This window comes from Halichoeres trimaculatus, unplaced genomic scaffold (assembly GCF_033239565.1).
Source record: "Halichoeres trimaculatus isolate MK-OKI-2021-1 unplaced genomic scaffold, fHalTri1.1 fHalTri1_scaffold_10, whole genome shotgun sequence".
Classification (NCBI taxonomy): domain Eukaryota; kingdom Metazoa; phylum Chordata; class Actinopteri; order Labriformes; family Labridae; genus Halichoeres; species Halichoeres trimaculatus.
The window spans coordinates 10690096-10712071 of record NW_027437187.1 but is presented as its reverse complement, the minus strand read 5'-3'; the positions used below and the strand labels follow the sequence as shown (position 1 = coordinate 10712071).

Sequence of the window (21976 nt, the reverse complement as noted above, 5' to 3'; positions counted from 1 at the left end):
CCAGTACGTGACAATCTCAGACTGACGGGCTGAGACTGCTCATAAATTATATTTGAATGAAATGTAATGCTAAGCCAACAAATGATTGTCCTGATATTTCACTTTCACCTCCAAATGTTGCAATATTAAGGTCAGAAAGGTACATCAGGGCAGATAAAGAGCTCATCAGAGTCCAGGATGTTTTGATTGCTGTATTAGAGTAGAAATTCAAAAGTGTGAAAAAAGCCACTTTTAATCATGGAAGTAAGATTTCAGTTCAGAGTTTTAGTTAAATAAGACCTTCAAGACAAACAGTAGCCCGATCAAATCAGCAAAGTGATGATCCTCTGGTTATCTTTTGATTTAAACCCAATAAAACCATTTACAATTGAGCAGATTGCTTTAATCAAAAACAGGAGTAATAATACACTTTGCTTGTAATAATTTTCTCTGTCACTTTTCAATTCGGGCATTTATTCACTCATTTAAAAAAAATGAGCTCTTTTGAGATTTAAAAGAAAGGATACGGCAAAAAATATGACCAAAAGAGTCAAAAAAACAAATTTAGGAAAAAACAAAACAAAAAGCAAAACATAACAGTAAAGCAAACTAGCTTTATCAATAAAATATTCTTTTTTTACATTGATAATAATACATCAACATGCCAAAGGTCTTTGTCTTTGGTGACTTTTATTTGACTGTAAAAAATGTTTAAACGGCAATCTTTACTGAAGCTTGTAACCTTTCATGTAATGTTTGATCCTGTTTCTGCAGTTTGTAAAACTGTTTCTTCAGGGAGCCAGGTAAGTCTGCTCCACAGTCTTTCACTGATAAACATCAGCTCACTGAGCTCCTCTGTGCTCCTCTTCCATCTCCAGATGTGTCCGTCAGCCTCTTGTCACTGCTTGTGACCACCTGTGGTCTGGCTCTCTTCAGCGTCTCAGTCTTTGTATCATGGAAGTTGTGCTGGTTGCCACTGAGTGGCCGCTTCCTCCCAGATGTCCTCAAGGGGGCTCACTTCCTGGGAGGAGACCAACAGCCCGTCCTCATAGAGGTAAGAACGGAGACAGACTCACAGTGGTGGGTGCCAAGCCTTTTTTTCCTAAATCAATGAAAATTTGGGTTTCAATGCTTGTTTAAATAACAGACTTAGTCATGCCACATGAACGTGTCCCACATCCCACACAAGGAATATTTTTATACAGAACAAATCTCTGAAATAAGCAACAAGAAACAGCAGCAAGTCCACAGAGGCTTGTTGTCTGCAACAACAATCCAGAGAAACTTACAAGACAAAGGAGCTCAGGGGCTTCCTGGAAATGTGGAGTCAGTAACTTGATGGGACAAGATTGAAAGGTAGTGACTGACAGAGGGGAGAGAGAAGAACAGGAGCTTAGGATGCTATCTCACCACCACGCAGTCTAATCCTAAAGAAATATAACTCAGAGCTAGTTCAGGCCTAAACCAGCTCCAATGTAATCTTTTTCAAAAACAAGTTTAGGACAACTCTTAAAAGAAGACAGTGTCTGATTCCTGGACCCTGACTAGTAGAAGAGAAGCCTGATAACTTAAGGGGGTCTTGAGAATTTTAAAAGTGATCTTGAAAAAGTCTCCCTTCTAGATAAATGCCTGATCATAATCTATACTTTAAAATGAGATTATTAGCACCAATATTGCTGGTGACAGGTTATTTTAAATTGCTACTTCTTAGCTTCCAATTGGGGTCGACGAGGACCTGATTGATTTACTGCACATCTAGGTCTCTATAAAATACCAGGCCGGCTGATGAAGTTTAAGCAGAGAGAAAAGATAAAACACATAGATTTGTGTTTTTCTCTACAAAAAACGATTTCTGTGACTAATTTTGTAGTGATGGTGGACACAGGAGCCTAACTGTCAGACAGAACAAGGACAGAAGAGCAGAAGAAAGCTAAATGGGAGAGTGATACAGCCCTTGCTAAGGCTAATTAGCCTTTATCTTGGGCTGTATCACCCTATAACACAGGGGTTAACCTGTTAGTGATAATGTCCATCCTAACCCAGAGTCAGCAGTTATTCTGCAGTGGTCTGTTCAAACTTGAGAGTTTATCAATAAAATGAAGAGTGAGGTTACGTTAGCTCTGCTTGGTAGATGACTGGCCGGACATAGCTAACCAGGATTTACTGAAGTCACACATTACAGACATGTCTTAGAGCAACGGGCTGCCAGCTGCGCTAAATATAAACAGCTACTAAATTACTTACAAACTGACAGTGTTTACTTCTTGTCACATTAGCCTACAGATACGTCAGAGCACCAGGCTGCTGACGTAGCTACATATAGCTAGCTGCTACAACATTTGCTTGATGTCATGTTTCAAACCGTAGCACTATGTAACTGTACTGATAAGTACCTTACCTCTGCGCGTTGTATCCAGTAAAAAATGGTCTTGAACAAAAAAAAATGTTTTGATCTGATCTCCATTTAATTCCAAAACAAACACACGCTTTACTAAAAGTAATTTATGACCGTGAGCTAAGACTCCAGACCAGAAGGTGGCAAGGGGGTGCAGTTAAAACAGATCCTATGATCTGTGCTCTAAAGGTAGGATGGTGCCTGACCTGATTTATCAGGGTAAAGAAGGAATTTGTTTCAGAAGTACAAACTTCCATTACTCTACAAGTCTTTGAGGTCTTATTTCTGCTGTAGGATTCACAAAGACCATAATCACTAATGTCTGCTGCAGGCGGACGCGGAGGAGAGGGAGTACAGCGAAGATGGTTGTGTGAAAGAGCCCATTGGGACCCCCATGCCTGTGACCATCCCAGAAACAGCTCTGAAGATAAGTCACACATCACCTGACATCCCATTGGAGGCCCAGACCAAGATGGAGAAAAACCAGGTCCACACTCTGGCTCGGGACAGGGTTCAAAGACAGATTACTGAGCCTACTTCCTCAGTCAGGTCAGTGAAACCCATCTACAACACAACTGACCAGCTTTTGCAAAGGTACATTAGGGATAGTTTTGACACAGGTTGCACATTTCTGATCCCATTTCTCATTTATTGGATTAATTGTAGATTTTTGTCACAGATCAGTTTGTTTTTTAATAGGCAAAAAAGGGACAGTTGTGCTATTTTAACTGCTAAGACTATCAGTCTGCAGTTTAAGGCCTTACAAATCACATCTCATTTCCTTGTGCACATTATTATTAAGCTGGACTGTGATCTGTGGTAAAAAAAAGGACTCTGGCCAATGAAAAGACAAAAATCTGTTTTTCAAAAAGAGCTACAGATGAACCAAAAACTAAAACAGATACTATTGAAATTGCTGATGAGTTTACAAATTATTATACAGCCTATATATCTAAGAAAGCAGGCAATCATCAAAGGAAGTAAGTGAAAAATCTACCAAAAGTTTTACACAAGCAATAAAGCGGTGGATAAAAAGTCATCCACATTTCACTTTGTACTGCATCCTGTGCGTTTTTATGATATAAGAAGTGATTCAAGTGTTTTTATCAAATGTGTTTACTAGAATCAGCACTATACAAAGCTGCATCATTTTGATAATATTATTATCACGAACACTTCAACCATAAACATATTTCTGGGAAGTTCTCTGTAATCCATTATTTTTCCTTGTCATAGATTTTAAACATGTAACATGCCCACCATGCTCTGGATGCTCCAGCTGCACACCTTGTGTTTATCAGACAAAATGACAAAAAGAGGTGTGTGAAGACTATACAGTCATTTTCTGGACTCTGAAAACTGCATAATGACGACTACAGTAAAGTTTGGGATTACATCCCTAATGTTAAGCTGCTGAATGTTGACAGAGTAAACCATGAGTTGATGCAGACCACGCTTAGAGACCACATGCTGAACCTTTGGTAATCGTCTGCTCAGCACCATGATTTTAACTGTATGTTCACATTCTGATTTAATGCAGGCACAATTCCATCCGCCGTCAGATGAATTTGTCGAACCCAGATTTCAACCCGGCCCAGTTCCAGCGTCAGGACTCTCTGTCTGGTCTGGGCCGATTAAAGCCAGAACTTTATAAGCAGCGCTCCGTGGACGCTGAAGACGGATGTCGCACTGACAGCTGTGGACGGTTGCTCTTCGTTCTGAAGTTTGACTTTGACCTGGAGCAGCTCATAGTCAAAATACACAAGGCCCAGGACCTTCCAGCCAAGGATTTCACAGGAACCTCAGATCCTTATGTCAAGATCTATCTGCTGCCTGATCGCAAGAACAAGCACCAGACCAAGGTGCACCGCAAAACACTGAACCCAGTGTTCGATGAGGTGTTCCTCTTCCCTGTAGCATACGCTGAGCTGTCGAGCCGCAAACTGCATTTTAGCGTCTACGACTTTGACAGATTCTCTCGCCATGATTTGATTGGCCAAGTGGTGGTGGACAACTTCCTGGATCTCGCCGACTTTCCCAGAGAGACCAAACTGTGCCGGGACATCCAGTATGTGACCTCGGTGAGAAACCAATTTAACTTTGCTACTTTTTTATTCCTCTCTGTCTCATTTATCCCACTGATTTCACATTTTCTGGTGTCGGACTTTCCCTTTGTCCATTTGTTCATTCCATCATTCAGTTTCAGGGTTAGTGACAGTAGGCCATTTTTGCAGTTGAGTACTTTCAAGTTTTTTTCATGATCCCACTTCTTTTGTTTTGTTTTGCTTATAATCAGCTCACACAATCAGAAGCAGTGAAAGTAACCCATGAAAATTTCAACAGTAAAACCCTGTTACAACAACAAAAGAGTTGAGAAAATATTTCAGCAGTCTGTGTCTAAATGACCTGCCAAGTGGAACCCAGTTGAGGTTTCAGGAGGCAGAGACATAGAAATATACTTAGACACAGTTAATGTTTAATGAAAGCAGCAGGAGACACTTGGGGGTAGTGACCCAGATCTACACTGACATTAGACTGGGATTGGTTTGACAGAGATACAGCGACACCGTCTGTATTACATTATTCACTCGGATAAATCTACAGTGTTGATACACAGAGTAACTCAGGCAGGAAGTTAGAGCGCTCAGCCTGGGGAATCCTCTTTGTTTGATTTTGTTGTTTAGAGGTGATAAGAATGAGACAGGGCTCAATAGATTCTTTACAGTATAAAGTATTAAAAAATATGACTGAATATGTTGTTTCCAGAAATAATAATAAAAACCCTCAAAGACTCAGCGTTTATTATTGGTGTGTGCACGAGTTCCCCTTAAATATAGCACTTCATGATTTGAATGATGACCCTGACCTCTTCGGCTGGAAGATTAGTCAATTGTTCCGTTTAAGACTGATTTTTAATTAAAGAGACCTCACACTAAGTCATTTTTCAACCAAGGATGTTTAGAAAGTGGTGTTAGATGAGCTCCATTTCATTTATTTGATCAACTTATTAGGTTTTGTCAGTAACAGAAAAGAGCATGGACTGGAATATACTATATGATGAGTAGTATGAGACTTTAGGTAAGGTCTGATATTTTAGTTAACTGCACAAACAAATGAAAGCTTGACTTTTTTTTGTGTGTGTTCACTGTTTTTTTAATGAGTTCTGACAAAAGTCAATCAGTAAGGGTATCAAACATACTTTTGTTATTATTACAGACTGTTAAAATCAAACCTTACCTGTCACTCTGGTGTCTCTTGATACCAGATGAGAAGTGGTTAGTTTTCTACGGTGCCCTGAAGTGCAAACAACAACAGAAAATTAACTTAACACAACTGCAGATACAAAAAAAAACACAACTGAAAATTGAAAACAAAAAACCCCGCAAATTACAAACCACAACAGCAAATAATAATAATGCTGGTCCAACTCTCCACACATCGAACGAGAGAGACATGCAGATCACGTCAGTGTTGGGTCGGTTTTGTCAAAGACCATATCTAGACATCAGAGCAAACTGCAAAATAGGTACAAATTTTGACATCTAAATCTGATCACTTTTGGATGTCGTAATGAAGTTCAGCATTTGGACATAATTTGCAGGCCAAATCAAGACATCAATGAGACATTCAAAATGGATCCAAACATTCAGACGTTATTAGTAGACCTTTTTTAAATCCGACCTCCATACGAGGTCCGAAAAAGACGTAATAAAAACTTTAACTCTGCACCTTCAGGAGACCTGATTTAGACGTCAAAAATTACATGAAATATACGTCATTTCAACGTCACATTGCACAGTTGAAACTTGTAGATTAGATATTCATGAGTCAGAGCTCATGTCAAATGCTTGTTCTTTCTGAACAGAAATCCGTGGATCGATCCAGGTGTGGAAAAGGGATGAATTGCTGTGTTGCAGACTGTGGTAAAGACTGAGTTCAAAGACTTTGTAGAGCTAACAGAGTGTGCACATAATGGGAATGTCATCAGCAAAATACAAGAAGTATGTTTTCCCTTTTGAAGATTGCAGCACTTGAGTTTTGTTAAAAGAGGCTGGGCTTCAGAGACAGTATAACTATTTATCAATCAAAATATTCTTTGATAGCAGCAGCTACATTTGTGCCGCCAGTAGTGCTCATGTTTGAAAATAGCGCTAAGAGCAGAATAATTTCCTGTCCAAATGATGAACAGGGCCTTCATCCAATCAAGTCCTTTCTCTCATTTCCCCTCTGATCCAATCAGTGATGACTCATGTCCCCCACCGGTATCTACCTCTTCCAGTGGCTTAATGTTGTTGTGTTCAGTCATTTGCGGTTGTGTTTAATTATTTGAGGTTGTGGTTTGCACTTCAGGGCCACCGTAGTTTTCTGCAGTGTTAAGTGCTGCATAAACATCAACAAACTCTGCTCATGACCAAAGAAAATGTTCTCCATTAGAGGGCGATATGGGCAAAATATGTCAGGATTTCTATGTGGCAGGATTGAATCTGAATTTTATCATTGTTGTGTAACATGACAACTATTTTGACCTGCAAAAATTTTTAGACACAGATCCTTAATTCTGACCCATTTTCAGCTCCATTTTTGCCTTTTCTACACAATTTCATAACTGAAATGATCCGGCTGATAAGAAATAAAGCAGATGTGTTCTGGTTGGTCAATACAGCAAAGCAATGATGTGTTGATTCTCATGAGCTAAATGCTGAACAATCTGATCTCATTAACCTACAAATACGATCCTAGCACACACAGCTATATAATATTCAAACTGGAACATTACTATGAACTCTGGATACTTTGGGAAATCGCAATCTGACAAAAACAGGCAGACACTCCACAAACAAAAGATAAACACTCTCTCCTCAGATGTTAGGAAATCAATCTCATCCCACACATAGGCTCATACAATACACCAACATTTTCAGACTTTAGAGTGCCACTCAACACTCTCGTCAGCTCTCAAATCAAGCCTGTGGTCAGGATTATGGTCACTTGTACTCAGCCAATGAAATTAGATCAGTTCTCTTAAGTGCTTAGATAAAGCAGCAGAGAGCATACAGTCCATCTACTCAGAGTGTAATACAAGCACTGTCTCTGCCTCAGAAGCAGCTGAGCTTTACTTCTTTGGTTGTCTATTTAAAAAAAATCACTAACTTAGGCTAATAATTTTCCATAAATGATGGAGCCTGATTGTGCAATGTTAAAGTTAATTTCTAATAGATCAGAAATAGATTAAAAAAAAAAAAAAAACTTAAAAAAGGTTCACTACCAGTTATAGCCTACTGTAACGCGTTACTTAGTAACCCATTGTGGTCTGATTTGACCACTTCTTTTTGTAATGACTAATCTAATGCGTTACTATTTTCAAATCAGCATTTATATTAAAGTTACTTGTTAAAATCACTGTGCGTTACTTTTCTTTGAGTTGTTCTTGTTATATATATATATATATATATATATATATATATATATATATATATATATATATATATATATATATATATATGTTTTTACTTGCGTCTCGGGGAGTGACGGGAGTCGCGTGCTCATCACGTTTTCAGCGCGTGAACGATTCACGTGTAACAGCCAGCGGCACAAACGTGAACAACAGCAGGGGAGAGAGATGCGTGTTTTCTAGCTGGAAAAACAGTCACTGTTTTGAGTTTGTGTCAGCTAAAGGTGACAACATTACGGTTCGTTGTGCACCCTGCCAATTTGCTCAAGATCTATGACGGAAACATTTAGGAATCAATCAGAGAGAGATCAGCGCACTGCGGCCATGAACGCTTGAGAAGTTGTTTGTCTTTACCTGGGGGAAAGGTGAGTCCCGTCTTTCACTGTAATTCCCTCTTTTCCAAGAGCTGAGCCCTCCGTGTAGCATAAAACCATCCGTTCAGGAGCTTAGCAACATAACTTAGGCCACATGCAACGAGGCACCTGGGCCCTGTTCTACGAAGCAAGTTCAGCCTAGCGAGATAGCCTTGGAGCTACCTCGCTGACCTGAGCGCGATAGCCGGCGGTCTCGCTACACGGTTTTACGACGCCTGTTATCAACCTCATAAGTGGATCCAGCTAGGCAATGAGCGCGTGCACTCGTATAAGGTGGAGCCAGCTGCATCTGACCAATCACGAACATGGAGCAGTCTGGTGCGTCAGGGCAGGTCGGAGAGAGAAGGACCCATAGGACCGCATACTTCACACAGGAGGAGCAGGAGGTGATCATGAGGAAGTATGACGAGCTGAAACATGTAATTAACGTTAGAAAGCAACACCGTCGCCGCTGCTAAAGCACGGAAGGAGTGCTGGCAGAAAATTATTGACAGTCTAAATGTGTAAGTGTAGTGCAAAAAAAATCTTTTTTGTCATTATCATCCTGAAATAGCACTGTTCACCATGTACTTTTACTGTAACATGCAACATAACTAATTTATTTCTTAGATGAATTTATTCATTTGTTCATTCCTGTCATGTTTACATTTTCTGTGTGATATGTAGCCCACATGAGCCCTACATGAATTCCTGTCACAATTTTAAGACGGGCAATAAAATATTGTCATGGAACAGAAGTGTTGGCATTGAAGATCTTATTACGGCAATGAGAGTTCTTCATTCCCTTTAACTACCTGTAGAAAGTGTCATGTACTACCAACCCCTCCCTGGAAAACTGGTACCTTTCATAAAGGTGGTCATCAGAAAAAGAGAGTGGTTGGGTGCGGTCCCTGAAAACTCTCGCACGCCAGTCCTCCTCGGACAATGCGAGCTCCGATGTCCACGGGATCCTCTAAAACGGACAAGCCATTTTTTCATGAGGGCTCATTGGTCAGTGGGCGGGGTTTTTATAGACCCCGAGTTCAATCTGGAACGGCTAACCTGCCCCGGAGCAGGTTAGCCGTTCAGTGTTTGTTGCCATGGAGACTCGCCTCGCTAGGCAGTAATCCTGCTTCGTAGAACAGGGCCCTGGTGACAAGCAGGGGCGTGCCCACACTTACACTTCAGTGCCTGAGCATATGGGAAAAAAAAAAAAAAATGAAAGTGAAAATTAAAACAAAAATAAAACATTTATACATAAGTAATAGATGTAAAGTACTAAGGATTATGTGAGCCTGCACTCCAGTAACAATTATTTTTGCTCATTATGTTACATATACAAGATCAATGGGCTACAGCTTTAACAAAAAAAAAAAAAAAAAAACCTGATAAAAAAACAAACTGTTAAAAGCTGCTGAATGTAACTAATAGAGTAACTTTTAATCTAACTTTGTTACTTTTAAAATCAAGTAATCAGTACAGCCACTTAATTTCTTTCAAAGGAGTAATCATTGATCAGTAAGTGGATTATTTTTTTCAAAGTAACTGTGGCAACACTGTTCATTACACAGCTGATCACTGTAATTGAAAAGATTGGTTTATAAGGTTGTTTGTTTTAATATCTATTACAAGAACAGAACAAAAAAAAACACAAAATGACACTCAATTGAAAACCAAAATTAATATTTCTATGCAAAACTGGGCCCAAACATTTAACTGTGTATGTTAGCCACCAAAAAGCAATGAACGTTGTTGGGAAAAACAGAACACTTTTCCAATTTTGCATTTCCAAATACTCCTTATGAATTCAAGGTGTAATTCAAATAAGAATAAAGTGCGCATATATGACAAAGAACAAAGGCTGAGGATATAACAGAATGAATTACTAGGTCTAACTGTCATATCTATAAAAGTGTCCGTACTTGTTAACAGAAACAGGGAACCTCCAAAAGTCATTTACCATTCATGAGGGAAAGTGTATTTTCAGGCAAACCTTCATTTATAACCTGACACCCTACTGGATTTGTTAATAAACTCTATAGGCATCAGTAAAACTGTGCATGGTTTGAAAAGAGAAAGGAGGAGAAAAGATCAAAGCTAATGTTTGTTCATGTAAATGGGCCCCCCACCAACCTTTGTACTTCAACCAAAGCACATGCTGTCTTTTAACCTTAATTCCAAAGCCTCTTCTCAAATTCTGAGCACATTTCATCTTGGAATAAACCATCACCAAACCAGCAAAAACACTTGGCTCACATTGAGAAAATGCAATAGAAACATGGTAAAGGAGGTAAAAAGAACCACAGCCATCACCATGATGTGAAGAAGACCAGTTCATGGGAGCTACCTCAGGGACTGGATCAACAAGGTGTCCATGATTTCCATAAAGAATAAAAAAAACTTTGATCTGACAGCAGCTTCTCTTGGCTCAGGCCCAGAGAAGCTGCTGTCGTTTTAGATCATTTTCACAAACAGACCCTCCTTTACACAATTTAACCTCCATTTATGGATGCAATAAACTGTGTTCAAAGACCAGCCATAACTATTTTTAATGGAAAGCCAACTCAGATCCTGTCACCATTGAAAGGTTACAGCTTCTTCACTTATTTCAGCCCAATCAGAACATCATTTTTTACTGTTTCCACACATCTCTGGATCCTACCACAAGTGGTCTGTGGGGTGTTGTTTAAGCTGAATTTCACCTGTAATGTTTCCAGTGCGCATGAGCTGTTTTTTATTCCTGCCAGTGCGTTTTCATAGGCATGTTTGCAGTTCCTGTTAACTCACACTTTGGTGAGCTTGTTGGGAGTTTACCCTCCGGCTCTGCTGCTGTGGTCATTTCTCCCTGTGGCTCTCTGGTAGTTCTGCTCTGTGGTGGAGGTCTCAGGGGTCTGAGCTTGAGGGAACATTTGTGGTTGTTAAGAAAGAGACTGCAACAACACCCCCCCACCACCACCACCACCACCACCTTGTCATGTCACTCTCCTCTCTCTGTCCCTTCCTCAAGCTCTGGAGAGTAAACTCATCAATATCCGTGATGATAAATCAAACCTTGTTTTCTTTAAATCTATTTCTGTAAATTGTCTTAACAAATGAGGACTTTTGGTACTTCTGAAGGTATTTCCCTTCACCTTATTATTTATTGCTTGTTTCTTTGTGCCAGTGAAGTGGGCCTCTGTTTAACAGAAGTCATTCCTGTCTCCGTAGGGGTTCATTAGGTTTCTTTAAAGGAATCTTAATTAATGATGCGCCGCTCATGGTGTGTCGATGAATACTTTGGGTTTCATAATGGAGCCACACAAAGAAAGTAAGTGCACCTGGTGTTTCTGTGTACCAGGACTCACAAAAGGTTTGTGCTGAATCTGAAACTGTGAGAGAGGAAAAACACAAAGAACACAGTAACCAGGTCAGGTATTACAGATTATGTTGGAAATATACCCGTGCTCCAGTTAACCTTGTGATGTATACACCACAGGAAACAGTTCATTTATTTATCTGTAAACATGAGGCTTCAAAGTTTGTTTATGTTAGTGTACACACAGAAACATACAGGCCACAGTCAGTGAGACGATGGACAGAGCCACCCCGTGCTGTTAACCATAGTTAATGCACACAGACATGAAGCTGGACCAGTGGAGGGTCCCTCACTGTAATCCCAGAGGAGGTAACCCAGTTCTTTGGACAAGAGATATGAGAGATTAAAGGAACTACACATCTTGATATAATTTAGACTTTTCTTACTGATGCAAAATGTTTGAACATGAACAAAAGTGGAACTGAAGAAACAGACTCTGCTTCTCCGTTCACTCGTGTCCTTTAAATGCTTTAAAGTGAATTTTCCTTGTAATCAGCAGCTTGTGTGTGTTCTCACTGAGAGAATATAAAGCACATGATTAAGAAGACATGGTGCAATTCTATTTGTGTGGAAGAGCGTGGGAATTTATTACAAGAGTAAATGAAAACATCAATTCTTCATGTGCTTAAGGTGGCTGCTTCAAATGAAGACGACCTTTAAAATCACTAAGACACTGTGAAATCAATCAAGTTATTAAACCTAACTGGACAGAATGTATGAAGATAAATATAAGATCTGGTGAGAATGGTGAAACTAAAGCAGTCTGTTGTAAAGAAGCTTCGTACGGATAGAGATGTATTTTTCTGAGGCAGACAGAACAGTAACAGTATCTGAAAATTTCCTCTGTGGATTTTGCAGAAGCTCTCAAAAAGCAATATTTAGAGTCGGAATCATTTTTCCTCATCCTTTTGAAGATTTAAGATTCAAGTAATACCAGGAAGACATGATCTTGATGCAAGCCACTAGCACAGACTGTATTCTGTTATTTTTTCTTATACTGAAGGTACTGTAAATATAATCCATGTCTGAAATACAGTCACTTGCGTAAGATGCTTTCTGTATAGTTGCAGACACTGATTTTCATTTATTCGAACACTGGCCTCAAGACATGGTTGCCCTGAAAGTCAACCAAACGGGATCACTCAAAATCAAAACATCAAAAGACATGAAATAATAAAACTAAATTCCAAAAGTATTTTTCTTCAATCAAAATCAATAAATATTTAATCAACACAGAAACTGTTTGGCAAAATGGAAAAAAAAAATCACAGGGCTGAAATTCAGGACTATCTATCTCTGTTAGTTTTCTTGACAAGGCATTGCTATCACATTTAATACCTTAGCAGAGTTTTGGTCCTGTTCACAGGGGCACCAGGATAGAAAATGTCATGAGTTAGGAAAGGTAGTAGAAACAGACAACGTGTTTGGAGAATTGACTGCTGAGGTGTGTTATTTATGTGAACACAGCTTTTAGGGAAAACTTCTGCGTTCCAGTCGTGGAGAACAAAATGTGCATCGCTTGTCTGCCTCGTCCTCCTGTTGTTTTGCTTGTAAACATGAATTGCTCAGGGGAAACTCTTACTCCATTAACATAGTTTTCACAGAATATATGGCAATACACCTGATTATTCAGGAGTTCATCCTTTGCAGTTACTTTAATAGTCAGAAAAACTAGGAGGAGGAGATAGATAAAGGAAAGTAAAACCACAGGAAAGGCACTGACAGCCGTGTAGTTCAGCGTTAGGTATGGAATTCCTTTCAGGTGTTTCTGCAATCAGAACTAAACAGACAGTCCTTATTGTGCTTGTACTTTACATCAAAGGATTATTACTTGTCTTATCTTTTTTTCTAATAAACCTTGTTATAGCTTTCACTTGCTCCATGTTTTATCATATTTGATTGAATATTACATACATTTCAAGTCATTGCTATGGCCAAAGCAGGCTATGAATATATATTCTGTGACAAGAAAACTGAGCCAAAACAGCCCAATGAACCAATCAAGTCTAATAATGCACAAAGTATGAAAAGCTAGTGAGAAAATATCAGTTATGATGTTTAATGTCAGATATTGAGTGTTTGGCTGCTGCTTCTGTTTTATTGACTATCCAGAAGTGGAACCAACATTTTCATCTCTCTTAGGAACCTAACCCCCTTATTTATGTTTACATAATAAACTTTGAATGTGCTGTTTCTTTAAGCTTTGTCTGTCATATGTTACCGTACATTGTTGAAAAAAAAAGAATCTGTAAAAAAAACAGTAAAAGCACTAGCAGCAAAGTTTCCAGACAAATACCGTAAAATTACAGTCAAATCAATCTACAGTAATTTACAGTATAATACAAGTAGGGGCTTAGGAGGTAATGCAGTCCCCAACCCCCTACTCCCACCACCGACACAAAAAATAATTTTCAGTCAAATGATTTTTTTTCTCTTTAATCCATGCATTTTGGCATTTCCGTGTATTTGGTGCTGCTGTTCCTGTTTTATGCAATTTATGTGAATGACCAGTTCTTCAAATCTTACTCTTCTGTCATGTTTCCCTGCTCCTGTCAGAGTCATTGCAGTGACTTGAGAACTGGTCTCATACTCTCGCTCTATTTTACAGGATAATGTCGACCTTGGAGAGCTGATGTTCTCATTGTGCTATCTCCCGACGGCTGGCAGGCTCACCATCACCATGATCAAAGCTAGAAATCTCAAAGCTATGGACATCACTGGAGCTTCAGGTGTGTGCTGAATGACAATGTTTCCTCACACAGCAGTTGTCAGATTCACTCTTCATATAGGATCCTTGAGCTCTTATTCAATGTGAGTCATTATAATTCATGTGGGATGGCTTTTCTGTACTGAAACATTCACACACTGGATTCACTTTCCTATAGATCCATATGTGAAGGTCTCCCTGATGTGTGATGGTCGGAGGTTGAAAAAAAGGAAGACCTCCACCAAACGAAACACTCTGAACCCCGTGTACAATGAGGCCATTGTGTTTGATGTTCCTCCTGAGAACATCGACCAGATCAGCCTGCTCATAGCTGTCATGGACTATGATCGGTGAGTGAGTTCACCTGGTTCATCAGTCTCATCTACACATGAAGGAACGTAACATCTCTCTTCACTTGTTTCTGCTCTGCAGGGTCGGGCATAATGAAGTGATCGGGGTTTGCAGAGTGGGAGGAAAGGCCGAGACTCTGGGAAGAGACCACTGGAATGAGATGCTGTCATACCCACGAAAACCAATTGCACATTGGCATCCTCTCATAGAGGTACGGCTAAACGTGAGACACGTCAACCTTCTGTGATGATTTTAACAAGATATTCTAGATGTCACTATTACAAGTTAGTTATCAATATTCTATATCAGGGGTGGCCAACCAGTCAGAGACCCAGAGCCACACAAATTACCATGGTACTACAAAGAGCCACATTACACACACGGTCTTACACACACACTTCCTCTCAGACATAAACAAAATGACATAATATAAAAAGTAATACATTTCCATCTATCTATCTAGATAGCTATGAGCACATGAGCGATTGAGAGGAGCACATTTAGAGAAGAGAAACCGAAACTCAAGTATCAATCTCATCACCCAAGTATAGATCAATAGTGATCTCAACATTGGCAACAAAACATAAATATTTTAGATTGATCAGCACACCACTACTCATAATAATATCTATGTTTTTTTATGAATGGATCGAAGAGCCGCACACTAAAAGGCAAAGAGCCACATGCAGCTCATGAGCCACAGGTTGGCCACCCCTGTTCTATATGCTTTGTCCCAAGAAAGAAGCTCCTTGTGACACACTACTAACAGCTTCAAGTACTTGGTTTTGAAAGAAATTTTATCTCCATGGGAAACACAGAAGCATAACCAAAATAAGGCCCTTTAGTCAAGGCTCAAAGTCCAAAGCAGGAAGTGGAAACAAAGGGGCAGTAAGTCAGTGGAATTGGAACAAGCAACAAGACACTGTAGGTACCAAAATAATACAGAGAACACAAGATATGATGGAGGAAACACAAACCCAGAGACCTGACAAACATCTCACTGGCCTGGACTGGCTTCTTGTCCTAGCTCTACCTTCAACATCTTACTACAGACTCTTCCTGTTTTGCTGGGTTTAGAGGTTTAGAGCAGCTTTGGGCCTGGGGTTAGGCAGGTAGGTTGTCACTACCTGGAGCTAGCATGAAAAGAGCTGTTGAACGTGTAAGAACTAGGGATGTGCGCGACTAGTCGTTTAATCGTTTAACCTCCTACTCATTTATTAAACGTTTAGTATTTTACTAGTCGGTTAATCGCTGCACGCTTCTGCCTCGGCTGCTTTGTATACAGGGGGAGCAGACAGGGAGAGAACTGCTCCTTCTCCCCTCCCCCCATGCTCCCCCCACACGTCACGTAGGGGGCAGGGCATCGAAGTTTGGGGAAGAAAGGTTGGAAAGGTGAAGTGGGGCTACTGCGCAAGAAAATCAGCAGTTTGTCAGTATTTCGACGCAGCAGATGACCACAAGGTCGCCTGTCGGCTGTGTAAGCAGACACTCGCTTATAACCACTCTACCGGAGCGATGAAAAACCACATCCATAGTAGACACTGTTGTTGACCTGCAGGGCGGAGATGGTGAGACCGGGCTCGGTCACACGAAAACACCGCTAAATAATGCTCTAGTTCTCATCGTGTCTCTTCGTCCTGGCAGACTACCTGAGTTTGTTTATATCTGGCACGCTGCGCGCGCGGACTGATACACTAAGCGGCGAGCGCCTCGTAGCCAGCTGTGGCTATATGGCTATCTGCGGAGGTAGCAGAAACCGGCAGAGGAGCAGGGAGGGGGTGTTTGGTGTGAGCGCTCTGGACTTCTGCTGCACAAAATCACTGCTGTAGGGGTAATTTCTGCCCTAAACCTTGTGATAGGACCCAACTTGTTTCATCCCGGAGTATCACTTTAAGTGCCAGGGTTTTCAGGGAAATTCTATTCTAGGCTACTATGTTGTATGTTTGGAATTGTCATGCTGCTGCATCCAAGTTTCATACTGAAACAGAATTCATAATAAATGCCATGCATTGCATTGGCAAACGCATCAGAAGTGGATTTCTCTTTAATTTGTTCAACTTTATTCAGTCAGTTGTTGTTACATCAATAAAATTTAAATTAACAGTTTGTCCTGAATGTTTGGGCTAAAATAGCTCCTAAATACACATTTGCATTTAAAACTTTTAACTTAATATGTGTATTAAATTGCAAGTTTTCTTTTTTATAGACTAGTCGACTAGTCGCAAATAAAATTTGGGACTAGTCGGCTAGGAAATTAGTCGAAATTCCCATCCCTAGTAAGAACCGACTGGGCTGGGTTGGGGATGGATATGATGGACTGTGAGACCTGGAATGGAAGGGGGTTACTCCAAAACACAAGGGCTAATTGTTAGCCTCTCAAAGGCCTCAAAACATAAGTGGAGGGAGGTGGTGGTACTGCAGTGAAGTTTTTTTCACTGACCATCACTCAGTTTTTGTGCCTTTGACTGATTTTGCTCTTGGCTAAGAACAAAGCCCAGTGAGTGACAGATCCATCGATTTGGGAACACACTTCTTCTCCAGAATGAGTGACAATGAGCCTCACATTTATAACAGTTTGTGTAATGATCCCAAACTGAAGCACATGCTTTCTCTGAGCGAGCAGGTATTCATGTTCCAGGACTCGCCTACACAAACTCTGGAGGTGTTGCTCTTACATGCTTTGTACAAGCAGAGGAAAAAAAAGAAATGTGAAGATGTGAAGAACGAACGCTGCCAGTATATCCTGCTGCTCTGCAACAGTACAGCAGGAACTAGTGCCAGGTCAGCCTTTGAGGGCTCTTGGCAGGGGATCCAGGATCAGTTTGGGAAGTGTCAACTAGTGTCTGAGGTTCATACTCAGGCAGTCCTGACTTTAGGAGAAAACACGTTTTTCAAACTAAGATTTTAAAGGTTATTATTCTGTCTTCCTTAAAACACAAGTTTCTCATTTTTATAACATAACTAATTGATTTTGTCTGCCTCACTGTAGATAGCTCTCTCTTGTGTTGTCTGTTCTTGGGTTTTGTCTATTTGATGGACCGTCCTAATTCTATCACCTTCAGAAAAACTTTATCAAACTTTTGTTTGAAATGCTGACGAAAGCCTAGAGCTAAAATATGTTAGTTTATAGAAGCTGCTGATCCTAGAATTAAAATAACTGGATTAAAGCTTCTAACAGCTCATAACACTACAACACTTTGGCCTTGTCAGGTTATTGTAGAGGGCAACACAATCTATGGCTCTTATTGGTAAATTCTGTGTTCACTTCATGAGCCCAAACATCTCCAGGCATACAACCAGATCTTAAAGTTGGATTACCTTAAAAATCAAGGTTTAGAAATGGATGGGACAAGATATTTTTTTAAGTTTTGCTTCTTTCATTATGTTGATTTCCCAATGATAACCAAACAGCCCTCTCTGGTATCATGTGACAGTCAAAGGAGTGTCTGCACCACTTCAAGAAAGTTATCTGAGTTCTTGAGTTATTGTCATAAATGTGGAAACATTCAGCTCAGCACGAGTTTACGGACTGAATTTTGAATGTTTCTGTTTTTATTTCAGCTGTGTTTGTGAGCGTTCATTTTGTTGCTTCAGGTGTATTGCTGGGCACCTCTGAGGCCGCGTTTACACAACACCAAAAACGGTCAAATCCGATAACATTTTGTTGTGTTTTGGCGTGTGTTTAGATGAGACCACGTTGCGTTTTGTCCAAAAACAGAAACTTTTGAAAACACCCTCCAGAGTGGAGAGTTTTTAAAACGCTCCTCCACCTAACCTTGTATAAACACAGAGCAGAGTGTTTCAGGGTGAAACGCTGACGTCATTGCATGTGCACTCGCATTTTCAGGTGAAGGTGGTGCACACAGCCACAACTTCCAGTTAAGCTATTCTGGTCCAGTTAGTGGCGGTAATGCGCCTCAAGGTTGGATCGCCAACCGTCTCACACAATAAAACCGCATAAAAAGAAAGAACAACCACAACAATCATGGCTGATTTCCGAGAAGCACATATACACACATATATCCACATCGCCAACTACTGGCCTGGCATGGCCACTACATCCTTGTGACTTGTCATTATCGTTTTCACGCCGTCTTCATGTAAACGTGGCCTAAGACATTGGTCACGGTAGGTCCTTTCTCCTTACGTTAAGGTTGAATTTAATGAAATTGAATAGCTATGCTTTAGTCATAGCTTGAGGGTCTGAGTTTTGTCTCTTAAACACTGCATCAAGATATAAGAAAGTAAAGTACACGCTGTCACAGTGTGTATACAACAAGAGGCAGAGCGTTTGTGATGGGTCAGTAACATAGGCAAGGTATACACATATAAAATAGCTCTTTCATACAGTCTTTTGTAAGTGAGTGTGATCTCAGAGGGAGCAATGCAGAAGTGGAGAGTCACTCTGAACTCGTGACCTTGTCTGGGCCAGTAAATGTTTTCAATTCAGGTGTGAATGTGGCCAGAAAGCGCTCTCCTTTCACTTATTCATTGTAACTTTAGTGCTTCAACAGACCAAAGCTGAACAGCCGGGGAAGATCTTTCTGAATGTATAACATCATGAGCACATAAAGGCACTGAGTTTTATAAATCACAGGAGTCACAGAGCAATGAATCACATTTTAACACTGTGTTTTCAAAGCTTGCTTTTTGAACCTTATGTAAAGTGACGGTGTCCTCACTGTGGTTCCAGACAGTCCTTTTGAAAAATTTTGTCTCATTGTCAGAGCAGCAGACATCTATTCTGTAAAGCTGACAAAACAGAAATATATTTAGGAAACTGAGAAAGAATCTGGTGGAAAAGTTAGTTTACTCATTTTTTTCCTTCAGCACTTCTAGTTTTTTTTTTTTTGCAGCACAGCTGTTACTTGTTGCCATAATCCATTTTTTAAATTTTTATTTCTTCCTTGCTTATGAAAGCAGCACAAGATTGATCTTTTTTTGTACCAAAGTATTTTCAAGTGAGGCCTGAAATGTGCACAGAGCCTGAGGCAGACAGCAGCGGCTGGCAAAGAAAGATGACAGTGAATGTTGTGGTGTTTTTGTTTTCTCAGAGTGAGGCTTTAGGCTGAAACAGCCAGATAATGTGATGAAGAAAGGATCCCACCTGGTCTCAGGTGCAGAGAAAATAAATTCCTCCCCATGTTTTACAAATCCATTAGCACACTGCTGTTTCTCTTTAAAGTCCAGCTTGTTTTTTGCAGCGCTGAGATACATGCAGAGATTCATAAGAGTCTTCCCATGTAAGCACTTTTTACTCACTCATCCAAACAACATTCATTAGCTGAGCACACCAGATGGGACAGAGCATGCATATTTTAATATGTATAACAATGATTTAAACACTAAGCAGCAGTCTCTCCTATTTTTAAGCACTGGGTTTTCATATAGTCTTGCTCAAAAGAATTAGAAGTTTTAATGGCTTAACAAACTTTAAATGTTGTATAACAGTAAAGTTATGCTGATGATGTGTCTCTCTTTATTTTAATCTCTGCCAAGAGATACAATGTGGGGCCTTGGTGTTGAAAAGAGAAACACTGGTTGTGTCTCATTAGCAGAAGCTTCTTAAACCTCTCATGAGAAAATCAGTTTGATAGAAGTGAGCCCCAAACCTCATGAATAGAAAAGTTTATCTGCAGGTGCACTAAATGAGATTGGAGTGTGCATGTAAATGTTTTGAATGTCTGAGGAGTGGCTCAGGTTCCCCAAGTACTCCATTTCTGTGCCCCCAGTGACTATATCATCAGTTTGTGATAAGAGATTAGTCAGTACTGATGGTATGATGGATAAAAACTTTAAAAACTTTCCCAGCTTGGCCTGAGGGCCTTTCTGTATGGAGTTTGCATGTTCTCCTTGTGCATGCGTGGGTTCTCTTCAGGTTCTCCAGCTTCCTCCCACAGTCCAAAAACATGCTCATCAGGTTAACTGAACACTCTAAATTGTCTGTAGTTGTGAGTTTGTACGTGAATGGTTGTCTGTCTCTGTGTCAGCCCTGTGATTGGCTGGCGACCAGTACAGGGTGTACCCCGCCTCTCACCCAATGACAGCTGGGATAGGCTCCACCCACCCGCGACCCTTAACAGGATAAGCAGTTTGAAAAATGAATGAATGAATTAGTATAAAGTAATGTAAAAAAAAAAAATGTTGCATATCACTTTAAAACACAGTAAGCTATCCTTACTCAAAACTGAAAGTTGTGACATCAATAAATATGCATTTTGGATTCAGTAAATGTAATAAAAAATTGAAGCAGACTGGTGGTCTGTGCTCCATGGCACAGCGTCTTGAACCTACTGACTTTTGCAGTGTGTGCCTAATGGTTTACATATATTTATAAATGAAATGTTTGGCTGGACTATCATGCTATTTAGGCCAATTTTGAAAATGCAAAAAGATATATTTATTTATCTATAACACAGACAGTCCACACCACATAGAGCACAGACAGCTGGTCCATGCTGTGAAGCACAGACAAACAGTCAGTAAAATGTGGAGCACAGAGAACCTGTGCCACTGCTGCACGTCTAGAAATACAGCAGGGCCCCACATGGGATGTTGTACTGTGTTGATAAAGACAAGAAATTTGTCCACAGAAAAAAAAACAACATATATTTACTTTTAATGAGAAACAAAACTTTGGTCTCTTGTGTATATGTCTTTAGCTTAGTTTTACTTGTGTTTGAATAACCCTGATTATCTATTTCAGTCTCTCCTCATTTACTCTTTTTATCTGTTTTGTGTTCTAGTGGGTTGGACAAGGAGCAGGAAGTGGAAGCCAAGGAGGATCCACCAATTCCCTGAAGACACCACCATCACCTTGACCGGACATGCACACGGCTACAACCTACAACACCTCTACACTGCAGCAACCTTAGAAACACACACACACACACACACACACACACACACACACACACACACACACACACACACACACACACACACACACACACACACACACACACACACACACACACACACACACACACACACACACACACACAAGATTGAACTGACAAGCAACAATGGTAAAAATGAGCCAAAAGCCATTACTGACTTTTTCTGACTGTAAAAGGCTTTTGTGTGTAAGACTGTTGCAACGATTAACACACACTTGTTACTCTTTTGTGTATCTTCACAACCTTAAACTATTCGACTACATTCCAGCTGAACCCTTATTTTTAGTTATTTCTAACAGTATTAACAACTTACATTGTGTAGAACATCATGCTTTTTATGGACTGTCAGTTTGTGGACCTATATCAATCATTTGGATAACAGAAGCAGGCTCATGCATGCCGTGTTCATCTCTTTCCCCACAGCAAGAGCAGGCACCGAACAAACTTAATCACATCAGTCTTAGTTTTATCTCCATGAGTGACTG

General features: G+C 40.1%; 1 protein-coding gene and 1 long non-coding RNA gene across 2 annotated transcripts in view; one reads left to right on the top strand and one right to left on the bottom strand.

The window, feature by feature from the left end:
- Positions 1-21597, top strand: part of syt9b (synaptotagmin IXb) — a 30233-nt gene extending 8636 nt beyond the window's left edge. Inside the window, exons 2-8 of the mRNA XM_074676961.1 lie at positions 858-1033; positions 2706-2923; positions 3915-4455; positions 14143-14263; positions 14420-14591; positions 14674-14803; positions 21339-21597. Of these exons, the coding sequence (XP_074533062.1) occupies positions 858-1033; positions 2706-2923; positions 3915-4455; positions 14143-14263; positions 14420-14591; positions 14674-14803; positions 21339-21413 (1433 nt within the window). The 3' untranslated portion in view covers positions 21414-21597. The remainder of the gene's footprint in view (positions 1-857; positions 1034-2705; positions 2924-3914; positions 4456-14142; positions 14264-14419; positions 14592-14673; positions 14804-21338) is intronic.
- LOC141796073 (uncharacterized) lies at positions 1010-8314 on the bottom strand. The gene is made up of 3 exons (XR_012598871.1): positions 8181-8314; positions 5612-5668; positions 1010-1081 (listed from the first exon to the last, which is right to left on the bottom strand). It is a non-coding gene; the product is annotated as an uncharacterized LOC141796073 (long non-coding RNA).
- Positions 21598-21976: the final 379 nt, after the last annotated feature.